Below are 12,232 nucleotides of genomic sequence, written 5' to 3'. Positions count from 1 at the left end.
GAAGCCTCCAACCATTTGTGTTTGCTTACATATTATCACCTAGTAGGTCCACAGCTTCCAAGTTCACCTTGTCATTTAAAAACCTCTCTTTGCTCCATGCATACAACAGAGATGACAAATGACTAAAGATCTTAACAACACATTTAATGTCTTTAAATGACCCACAAGGACCCCAGCTCTACTATTTTCCCATCCATTATTTTTAGCAGGATCCGGGGGAAGATTCCTAACTCAGGCAGAGACAACAAACCATACCTGGGGGATAGTGTTCATCCTGTTGTATCTCTGGACCAGCTCATCCTTAGAAGGCATCCTGTGCTGCCCTTTACCCATTCCTGTCACAGAACAACAAACTCAGTTAATTCATCCATTTCTTAAATGTTTACGGACATACATATGCCAGACACCAGCCTAAGATATTTGGGAACACGGCAGTGAATAAAACAAACTATTTTCCACACGAAATTTAGTCTGGTGGAGACTGCAGGCAAAGAATAAGTAATTACAACACAGTATAGTGAGCATCGTGACCGCTTGTAGAGTACTGTGTGAACCCCATGAAGGGGAACTAGCCTACCCAGAGTCTGAAAATGTCCTGAGGCATTAAGAGTTAGTATAATAGAATATGAAAACCATAAAGACATATAGAGCCACAGGACTTAATTTGTACATAGTATAATGAATGTTAGGAAAATGGGAAAAAATGATGAACAGATGTTATGTAGGGTCAGATCAAGCAGGGCTTATGGGCTGTTACAGCAACTAGGGTTTATCCCCTAAAAACTCCAGGGAACCACTAAAGGGTTCTTTCTAGTACACCAGATAACACATGGTTCAGGAAAGAGGGGCCTAGCAGAGTAGGGTAACTCAGAATCAACCAGAGATAGGAATTAAGAGAAAGCAAGTAGAAGTTCAATATAATATAGTTTTAAAGTTGCAAAGAAGACTGGCCATTCATGATCAAAAAGCAGAGTCCTTCTGTGTGGATTCTCCATAGATGTTTACAATGACAACCACCTTGAAGAATCCGACCTTTTAAAAAAGTACCAATTCCCTCTCATGTCTACATTACTGCAGTGCATAAATTCTATACTTTTTTCTTTGTTTAGAGTGAAACAAGGTTTCTCTGTGTAACAGCCCTGGATGTCCAAGAACATACTTTGTAGACCAGGCAGGTCTTGAACTCAGAGATCCACCTGCTTCTGCCTCCCAAGTGCTAGGATTAAAGGTGTATACACCATGCCTGGCTTTTTTATAACAACAACAACAACAATAAAATCATCTCTACCATCCTTAGCAATTACAGAAGAGACCTTGTTTACAGAGACTGAAAACAGTTCTTACTTAGGTATCAAACAGTACCTGTATGCTCCTACTCCCAACTCCTTTTTTGGCCTAAGGACAGGATTTCAGTGTTTCCAGGCTTATCATAAGTCCAGCCTTACCAGTTAGGGGGGCATGTAACCAAGGAGACGGGGTAAACATGAAATCAGTGATGCTGTCATCACAAGCCATGAACATGGTTCCAACCTCACCATTCTACTTCATCGCAAGTTCACTCTGATTTAATTCTTAGTTTTGCCACTGGCTTTTTATCTCAAAAGTTAAAACTTAATTTTACTTATTATTAGGTGTCTATGATGTGAGTGCAGATGCACTCTGGAGGTCAAAAGACAACTTTTTGGGTTTTGCTGATTTGTTTTTATTTTGTTTGGGTTTTGGTCTTCTATTCATGTCTAACCTAGAATTCACTATGAAGACCAAGCTGGCCTCAAACTCACAGACGACCTGCCTCGTTGAGCATTGGGATTGGTACTGATCACACCAAGCTCAGAGGACTGCTTTTTAAGAGATGTTAAGGATCACACTCTGATATGAGGCTTGGGCGTCAAGCACTTTTACCAGCTGAACTATCTCAGCAGTTTACTCGTGGTTTTATAAGTGGTGTGGGCTAGGTGGTAACCGCTGGATTACAATTCTTCACTGAGCAAACAGACTGTCAACTCAACATACTTACTTTTTGTCATTCTCATGACAAATCCATGGGCTGAACAAAACTCAGCTTGAACTACCAATCCCTTCCTTCTATAGGACAGAACCCTCTACTTCTACGTGTTCTACCATCCTTAACAAGGCTCCACTCTGCATCCAAACATCATGGACTCAGCCCAGACTATTTCATTGGCAAAATTCTAAGAGAAATTCCATTCAGGTCTACTCCAGAAAAATCAGGCAGAAGAAAAAAGAATAATTTGATTTCTTTGGTGAATCTTACAGATGGCATTTGAAGTAACTGAAATCTTGTTCTGCCTCAAACAGTACCTTGTGGTACTATCTCATTCATAATGCCCAAATGATTAATCTATCCTTGTCCTGGGACTAATGATCTCTGGACAGTTTGTGTCCAGAAGGAATCTCTAAACAGAACTAAACAAAGGAAATTTCCAAATCCATTCACTGTCCCTAATTTCTTCTCATACTAGTGGCCAAGTTATCAGCAGTGCCATTGGTCAACTGTATGTTCTCTGTTCATATCGATCCCCACCTGGAAAGTACACCCAATGCTGCCAACCCAAAGGTACCTTGAGGAAAATGAAACAGAAAGCCAGAGCAGACTAAAGAGAAAATATGTGAGAGTAAGAGCAGTGAGTGGGAAATTTGTGTACATCCACCCAATGTTGCAGACATTCCTATTCCTCTTCTAGGACCTCAGAGGCACTGTCACCCAAACAATGCTTCCCCTTCTCAGTCCAATAAAATAGTGAGAACAATAGCCTACAAGTGAGAAGACAGGTTCCAGTCATATCCCTGCTACTCAAAGCTGTATGACTCAAAGTGTTTTCTTTTCTATATATCACTTTCTTTATCCATAAAATAATAAGGAATTGTACTAGATGATCAATAACTCTAATAACAAATTCCTATTGAAATCCTCTGGTAGTCTGGATCTATACTCACTGATAATTCCAAGAGTAAAATCTATGATTTGGAAAGGGCAGTGTGATATGACACTTTAATGTAATTAGTAAGGTGCTAAGAAATTACAAGAAGTCTATAAAGATTCCTGTCTCCATCTAGCAACTGAAGGCATTCAAGTACCCACTGACTCGAAGACAATAAAAGAGAAGACGAGAGACGAGAAAAAGGAGAGAATACAAACACTAAAAGCCAGAAAAATCTGAGTACTTGGAAAAAAAAAATCAGAGGAATGCTCAGACTGGACAAAAGATAAACCCTGAAAACTCTGACAAAGGAGATAAAAAGACTAATTTAACCCCTCTCCTATTTTGAATCTGAACCACAGCATATGATTCACTCACATATTAAGGATGCATCGAGCACTTACCCTGTGAAGATTAAACATGTTATTTCAAGACATTGACTCTAGTCAGCAACACATCTTAGAGGAACTGTTGCCCTGAAACTTATGTGACATTTATCCTGCAGCACTGGGAGCTGAAGCTAGGGCCCAACACATGCTGGGCCAGTGTTCTACTATGAATGACACACCAGCCAGGGTTTCAGTTCTTTCACACTTTCTTTCTTTCGTTCTTTCACTCTTTCTTTTTTTCAGTACACTGCAGCTGTCCTCAGACACACCAGAAGAGGGCATCAGATCCCATTACAGATGGTTGTGAGCCACCTGGTGGTTGCTGGGAATTGAACTCAGGACCTCTGGAAGAGCAGTCAGTGCTCTTAGCCACTGAGCCATCTCTCCAACCCCCATATTTTCATTTTAATCTAATTTTATCACATATACCCCTGTTAAGTTTGATTTTTGTCTGCCTTTGAACAATATAAAAAACACATTACACACAGCCTTCTGGGACTTGCCTATTTTTTTTAGTATTTACTTACTTATTGTACATGTGAATCCAAGTGCACATATGCCATAGGTGGAGTGCATGTGTGGAGGTCCAAGTACATTTTCAGAAATCAATTCTTAACAGTCCCACCTTGAGGCAGGGTCTCTGTGGTCATTCTCTACTGTGACTAGCACTGAAGCGCTCAGGTGTCTCTCCTGCTTCTGTCACCTCTCTCTCCACAGCAGTGCTGGGAGAACAGATACTTATCAATGAATCTAACTTTGTTTATGGGTTCTAGGTACTAAACTTGGCCATTAGACTTGTATGGGCCACTAGCTCTTTTACCTACTGAGTCAACTCCTCAGCCTAAATTGCCTATTTTTAATCAATATTACTAGAAATGTCTATGTTATTACATGCTATTGATGGTCCTTCATTTTTATTGCTCAATAATTATGTGATTATATCAAATAATTTGTCTCTTATTCTGATGATGAAGATCTAAACTATTTCCAAGGTCTGTTGCTGCAAATAGTCTTGTGAGCATTCCTGTATATCTTTGAGTTTGCATATACAGGAACAAAAATACTGGGTCAAAGAGATAAACTATGTTGCTTTATAAAGTAAAGTCAAATTGTTTTTCTGGTCCAGGAAGATGGCTCAGTGGGTAAAAGCACTTATCTTATAATAAAGCTTTATGACAAAGCTGGACCTCTAGAGTCCTCAGTAGAAGACTGACTCCAGCAAGTGGTCCTTCTGACCTCCAAAAGCACAAATATGTGCACACATATACATGTGCACACACATACACATACAACACAATAAATGAATAAGAAACGTTCTTCCTAAAATGGCTGTATAGACACTTAAGGAAATCTTGTGGGTTTTTACAGCCTTTAGCATAACTTGGTATTATCAGATTTCTTACTTTTTGTTAATCCACATGAGTACTAAATAACAAATCAATTTGGTTCTATTTTACTTCTCTCTAGAGGTTCCACAGTTTTCACACGAAGAAGGGCATTTCTCTTCACTTATATTCTCTCTATGTATGTATTATTTACTTGTTTTTCCAATAAGCTTTGCAGTGACTGACAGTCTTTTTCATATTACTTGAGATTGAACTCAGGACTTGGTATATCCGCTTCCATTTAGCTGTATATATATTGGCCCTTCATTTAAAGTCTAAGATAAGGTCTTCTCAAGTTGCCCAGACTGTCCTTGAACTTGCTATACATATAGCCCAAGAAGGCCATATGTTTGTGATCATGCTTCCCAAGATACAACTGTAGGCCGCCACACCTGGCTAAGAAATTTTAAGTTCCATTTTAAATTATTTATTATGCATATAACTGTGCACTATGTGCAAATCCTCAGAAGCCAGAAGAGGATACTGAATCTCCTGAAACTATGTAGATGCTGGAAATTGAAACTGAATTCTCTTGAAGGCAGTCACCAAGCAAGCCATATCTTCAGCACCTTTCCCAGTTTGTAACATGTCTTTATACTCCCTTTAAGATACATTCCTATAGCCAAGTGGGTATCTGATTTTGAGGTCAGCCTGGTCTACAGAGTGAGTTTCAGGATGGCCAATGCTACACAATGAAACCCTGTCTCAAAAAACCAAAAATACATGTTGTTTGTGTGTGTGTGTGTGTGTGTGTGTGTGTGTGTGTGTGTCTAATGGAGAACGTTAGTTTCATTCGGATCTTCCAAGCTTTGATTTGTTGTTGCAATTTCTATTTTCTAGATTTTTACCTAAAATTAAAGCAAGTTGCTCCTTTATAGTTTAAGACTTGTAAGATTATGGGAAGAGGGAGAGGCCACAAATTCCATCCTCAAAGAAACAACCAAAACCCCAAAATGCTGTCACATTTTTCTAGTTTTTTCAAAAAGCTTCAAATGACTGATTTAACATTTACAGACTTTAATGTGTTACATCTGGAGGTATGTTGGCTTCTTTGTTCCCATTTCTACCAAGTCTTCTTAACCATGGGTCTACAAGCTGCTTTTGCTGTTGCCTCACTACACATGTTGGCAAACACTGCACCACGAAACCATATCTTGGTTCCCCATTTTTTAGTCTGTTTAGCTTTTGAAATAAAAGTCTCATTCTGTAATCAAGCGTGGCCTAGAATTTACTATATAGCTCAGATGGCCCTAGAACTCACAGAGACCCCCTGTCTACCTCCTGGGGGCTGGGATTGAAGGCATGAGCCACCAAGTTGCTTAAAAGAATCATCTGGTTTCTCAGTCCTGCCCTATAGTGTCTGTATCAGCACACTCATTTTTCTCTTTATCTATCACTGCCTCTTCCTTTTTGATTGGTTTGTTCTATCATTAAAAAGGGTTCTAGATTTTTTTTTTTTTTTTTTTTTGGTTTTTATAGTACTGAAGATTGACCTTAAGGATTCATGTATGCTATGAAACATTCCACCATGAACTTATATGTAAGTTTATTTTAAAACAGGCTCTCAATAAGTTGCCAAGACTGATCTCAAACTCATGATCCTCTTGCCTCAGCCTCCTGAATATCTGGATTACTGATACCACCATAACTATATTATTAGTTTTGTAGTTATGTGATTCTAGATATGTTTTCTTATTTCTGTAATGACTATAATTAACAAAAATACAAAATAATTTAGAAAAAATATCTAGTGTAACTACCTTCCTATAGAGCACATGCAACTGCATGGTGACCATAGGTTAGAGAAGCCACTGATCAAGAACAAAAGCAGACCAAAGAGAAACATGAACCTAAAAAACCGAGTCACAACTCCAGTTGTTTTTCTGAGCTAGATAATGCTAGAATCATCACCTTAGATCTGGACCTCATTCGTGTCTCTAGAATAAAGTACTTTCTCTTGTACTCAATGTGACTATTATACTAATGTGTGATTATAGACTAAGTCATCTTTGGACACATACCGAGTTCTAGAACAGCATGGACTACTGAAGTTCATCTGTAAAAACAACAAATCTATCTGGTCTGTCTATAAAAAGCCTTTTTTCCCCTCCCCCTTTCCAGTTACTCATTAACCAATCCCCAGGGCCTAGTTCCTACACTGTATAGAAAACCGTTTTTAACAATAACTACTCTTGTCTCATAATCTAAGTTTCTAAGGAGAGAAAAATAGAAAGAGACAGATTATGTATCCATGATTGGAGGAAGTACTGACAAAAATCAAGGATCCATGATGGGAGAGGAGACAGCAGAGATCATGTGTTCACAAACAGATGCAATATAAAGAGTCAAGGGAGCCAGAAGGTATTGCTTACCTGAGTATCCAAAGGAAATACTGGAGATGGGGCTCAGGTAGATGCCTTTGCCATAGGCTGCTCCATGCAGCTTGCAGGGAAACACCAGGATGAATATATGAGCCTGGGCCCCCCATGGCTGTTTATTAGGCATCCATAACACTTAAGCAGTCTTCTGTCCTTCCATTTACCTACCTTCTCACTCAACCAAAAACTCTAGGCGCCTACTCTGGAAAGCCGATTGGCTGGAGGACAGGTAAGGCTAAACTGCTGGCTTACAAAGCCTTAGAGAATGGGGAGTAGCAGAGCCGCTGAGTCACTCTCAGCACTCACACTCCTGACCTCAGGCCTGCAGACATTTTCAGATCCTCAAACAAAGGAACTATGGGAGAGGTATCAGGAAGAACAAAAACCATTCCCAGTACTTTCTCAGGACAATGAAATAAGCCTTTGTAACAACACCCTGAAGAGCCATAAAATGGAAATTCATGGTCCTTATAATAGGTTACTTCTCATTCCCCAAATTACCAAAACACACAGCTCAGCCTAAAATATACACATTCATTCTGCATTTACAATGCCAACTTTCTCTTAGGGAAGCTCCCAAATAGGCTAGGTATGAAGATGACGAGGCATGAACAGGTTTTCAAGTACTTTAGAGCAGACTACCATAAAACTGAGTGAGGTAGGGAATGGAAAGAAAGAGGAAAGGGACACAGCCTCACCTGCAGTTTGGTGTAGGATGCATTGACCAGCCCATTGCGCAGGATAGAATGCCAATTCTCAATGTGGGACCCACTGTAAGGCAGGACAGTACATGTCTCCTCACTGTACGAGATTCCTAGGCGTACTTCATTCCCACCCTCCTTACCCACACGGTAGACACCTATGACTGACATGCTCACAGGTACAGTCATAAGCAGCTGTGTGTGGTTAAACTTTTCATTTCAGGCTCAGTATTTTCATTTGTGTAGTTTCTTGGAGTTTCAAATTCAATAAATTCATCTCAAACCCAACAAACATATCACTGATTGTTTTCTAGTCCAGAAATAAAATCATAGTTTTTTAAAAGTACTAGCAACCCCTCTAATTTACCCTTAATACTTTTCTCTTTCTCCACCTCCCCATTATAAATAAATTATAGATTTCCTCCTAAAATGTACAAGTTTTTCCATCTGTTCCAGTATATCTTTTACATGTAAATATTCTTTCTATCCAACTACATTATAAGCAATTTAAAAATAAAAACTATGTCATATGTAGCACTTTAATCCTTTATAGCACCTACCACAGTAGCACTTAATAAAAAACTAATTAGCTGACAATCATGAAAAACCATAATTCATATTTCCAAGGGCCCTACTTCCCTATCCCACCGCCTGCTGCCCAGCCTCCACCTTCCTTACTGGAAGGCAAAGGTGCTTCCGTAGAGCTTCTTGGCGGTCCGGAACCGAGCCTCCTTGGCAGGAGGGCTGCTCAGCAGGAGAAATTGGTGTGAGGTGTGCATGAACTTCAGCTGCTGCCCAGGGTGGGGGTGGGATAAAAAAAAAAAAAAAAACAGCAGAAATAGAGATCAGGGAAGGAAAGGTTGGAGGGAAGCAGGTAACAAATCATATTTACACTAACCACCCTGAACAAAGGAAACACCATTAGACTCACAGACTGCTGATGAACAGCACCAGCCAAGCTAATTAGAGAAGAACATGGTGAGTGGGCACAGAGCCTCCTTGCCTCTCACCAGATGTTCCAAGCTTACAGAGGGAGACTAATCACTTACCCTGCTGAGAGGTAGTTTGACAATGTGTGACCTGTTGCTAGAAATTATCCTGGGAAAAAACAGAAAATAGGAAGGAACAAAATAAGTACATGGTAAAGCTATCCTGAAAAAGCAACTTCCTTCTAATCTAGGGACAGCAAATCAGATTCCAATGTCTGAACTGTGTACTTATATCCCAGCCACACTGCTATTTAAGTGATAATGCTTATATATAAACTATATATATACTATATATGATATATATGTATTTATAAGTATCATTATCATATATATATGTACCTATACACACACACACACACACACACACACACACATAAGGAATTAAACAATGAATAAAACGAGTCAAGGGGAAAGCTGCTCCATCTAGGGAGAGAAAAGCATAGATCAAAAATGTTAGCTGTTACCAATTAGAGAGGTGGGGGCAGAGTAGGTCTGAATAAAAACAGCTCAACTTGTGTCTGGGGTTTAAAGTCTCAAAACTGAGTCAGAAATCATCTAACTTAAGTTCAAAGGAATCCTAAAGGCTCTCAGGAATGGGAAAATAGAAAGATACTGTTGGCCTCTACTCCTCTACTTCTCTGTCTCTCTGTCTCTCTCTCTCTCTCTGCCTTTCTCTGCTTTTATTACCCTCTTAACTCCCTCCCCATCCCCTGAATAAACTCTTATTCTATACTATACCATGATGTGGCTGGTCCCTCAGAGGAAGGGATGCCTCAGCTTGGGCCGGCAGAGGTACCCCCTTCCCCCACAGCTCACCACACCTTCATAGAACATATTCCCCTCTCTTTATCTTTTTATAAACACATCAAATACTACACAGGTTGGGAAACTAGAATGAACTTTCTGAGGAGTCAAGGGCAACCTAGGCTGTACATAGGCTAATCACAGAGGGCAGGAGAACAAAAGCATAAAATACTGAGGGTTTAGCAGCAACACTGTTGCCTACAGTGAATACAATGTATTTTCTGTGCCTAATCTATGCATTTATTTTGCAGTTATTTAAATTTTTGTGTATGTATATGCAATTGTACACTGGGTTGGTGGCAAGACACATGTGCCCGTGAAGGCCAGAAGTCAATCTCAGGTGTTGTTCCTTAAGAGATGATAGCTTTGTTTGTATACTTGAGTCTTTCACTGGGACCTGAGGCTCACTGATTAAAGTACTTTGACTGGCAAATGAGCCCAAGGACCTGCCTATCTCTGCTTCCCAGTGCTGTGACTGCAAGTGTACGGCATCATGCCTGGCTTTTTTGTGGGTGCCAGAGATCAAACTCAGGACTTCATGCTTGTATGGGAAGTGTTTCACCAACTAAAGAATCTCCTCAGGCTGTCACATGAACGTTGGGAGTCATGCTATGAGGGAGTAATCTATTGCACTGGCTTCTTCGTGTCAGAGGCTGACTTGGAAGGAAGCGAACTAGAAAGAACTGTCAGGAAAACAGAGAAATCAGCAGGAGGGAGGAAGAGCAATAGGTAATAGTCTAGCAGTAGAAACAACAGCGTCTTCTCTAGCCCCTCTGCATCAGGAGATAGCAGGTAGAGATGAATTTCTTTGAACACACAGAAAACTAAGCTGAAATGAACTGGGATGTGATAAGAAACCTAAAACCTACTAAAGGCAGCTATAGTTAATAGCATTAAATTTTTGAAAATTGCTGGGCTGGAGAGATGGCTCAGTTAAGAGCACTGCCTGCTCTTCCAGAGGTCTCGAGTACAAATCCCAGCAACCACATGGTGGCTCACAACCATCTGTAATGAGATCTGATACCCTCTTCTGTTGTGTCTGAAGACAGCTACAGTGTACTCATATATAATAAATAAATAAATCTTTAAGAAAATTGTTAAGTCGTCATGGGCAATAACTTAGCAACCAAAAGAAAAGTCTCTAATAAACCATTTTATAATGCATGTTGTACATGACAAATACACATATTGTATATATTTAAAAACCATTATAATTAAAAGAAGTAAGTAAGAAAACAACCACTGGGAGAAATCATGTCAGAATTTATGAACTCTTTGTAGGATCTCAGTTACTGTTAAAGTCAAGGCTTGTAAGCATAACACCAAGAAAAAGCAGTCATACTTAAAACCTTGTAAAGAATGCTGAAATGCTTCTATAAGAAGGTGCTGATCCATGCCCCCAACTCCTCCCTTCCCCACTTCCTATGAAGCCCCAGCCATTCTATCCGTACCACTGCAGAAGAGGATGGGCCAAGGGATCCAGCTTGTCCATTTGTTTCTTGATTTCCAAATATGAGCCCTGTAGGACAATGGCCATAGATTATTTCCCAGGAGAGGAAGGGCCTCTTCCACTCTTTACAGACAACTGGAACTCAAAGCAAGACAGGCAATTGGAGGAATGAAAGGCCTAGGCAGGTTGGGAAGACTCCTAGATATGGAAATAACTAGAGACTCACAGAACCACATGCAGGTGGGTTTCCCTCTTCTGTGCAATTCCTACAGTTCTAAAAAAGTTGCTTATACATCAAAAAATAAATAAAGTCAATGTAACCCAAAAATTAGACTAAAGAATCCTGTGGCATATAGTCACATAAAACAGTCTTTCTGATATTAACCCTTCTAGGTGTACCTCAGTGTTAGTCTGCACTGTGACATATAGGACTTGCTGAGAAGAGGGCCACTTGTAAATGTGAGTACAAATGAATGTCTATTCATTCGGACGAGGGGTGGGGAGATCAGGTGAGGGACAGCCTTCAGTCAAGGGATGATCACTGCTCCATTTGGCTGCCCCACCTCTAGGACAGAAGATGCAGCCCTGGATCTAGGTCTTCAAGCCTCCTCTTCACCCTCCCAACCTTAAGCAGAGGTCTTTCCCTCACTTCTCCAATTCCCTAAGAACTATGGAGAATCACAGAATATGAACAACTTGTGAAGGATCAGCAGCAGAAATAACTCTGATAGAGACACTAGGAGTGAGGAGAATTGGGGTAAGAAAGCTACAAAACAAAGACCAGGAACTGGAAGGTTACAAAGGGAACATAAAAAAACCTAAGAGTCTAAGTGTCTTCTCTGAATCCATATCCTAGTACTGTGAATTACAAGCAGGAAAGGGCAGGAGGGAGCCAGGCAAAAAACAAACAAACAAACAAAAAAAAAAAAAAATACCTGGGTCATCTCCCGGATGGACATCACACTGTCCAGAGCTTTCTGAAGCCGCTCATAATTCTTCTTCTATTGATAAAGTCAATGAGAAGAAAAGAATCAGAAACAAATCAGATACAAAGATACAATGAAAAAGAAGGTAAGTTTAAGTCTAGACCTAACTGTACCATGGAAACAAGAATTTTATTAGAAAACTCTACAGTTACATGATAGTTCTCTTTTACCAGTTGTAATTAATGGGTAAGTCATTGAACACATTAAA

The 12,232-nt window shown here is 39.9% G+C and overlaps 1 protein-coding gene across 3 annotated transcripts in view; it reads right to left on the bottom strand.

Moving 5' to 3' along the window:
- The window catches only part of PARP6 (poly(ADP-ribose) polymerase family member 6), a 30,816-nt gene that overhangs the window by 1,038 nt on the left and 17,546 nt on the right, over nt 1-12,232 (bottom strand). Inside the window, exons 15-21 of one of the 3 annotated variants that reach the window (XM_080929777.1) lie at nt 11,974-12,039; nt 11,040-11,107; nt 8,845-8,893; nt 8,474-8,586; nt 7,793-7,865; nt 7,089-7,158; nt 256-335 (exon numbers count right to left, since the gene is read on the bottom strand). In XM_080929777.1, the coding sequence (XP_080785903.1) occupies nt 256-335; nt 7,089-7,158; nt 7,793-7,865; nt 8,474-8,586; nt 8,845-8,893; nt 11,040-11,107; nt 11,974-12,039 (519 nt within the window). The remainder of the gene's footprint in view (nt 1-255; nt 336-7,088; nt 7,159-7,792; nt 7,866-8,473; nt 8,587-8,844; nt 8,894-11,039; nt 11,108-11,973; nt 12,040-12,232) is intronic. The other 2 variants (XR_013975354.1, XR_013975355.1) reach the window with 2 other exon arrangements.

This window comes from Micromys minutus (genome assembly GCF_963924665.1).
Source record: "Micromys minutus genome assembly, chromosome: 16".
In the NCBI taxonomy this organism is placed as follows: Eukaryota; Metazoa; Chordata; class Mammalia; order Rodentia; family Muridae; genus Micromys; species Micromys minutus.
This window is presented reverse-complemented; position numbering and strand designations above follow the sequence as displayed.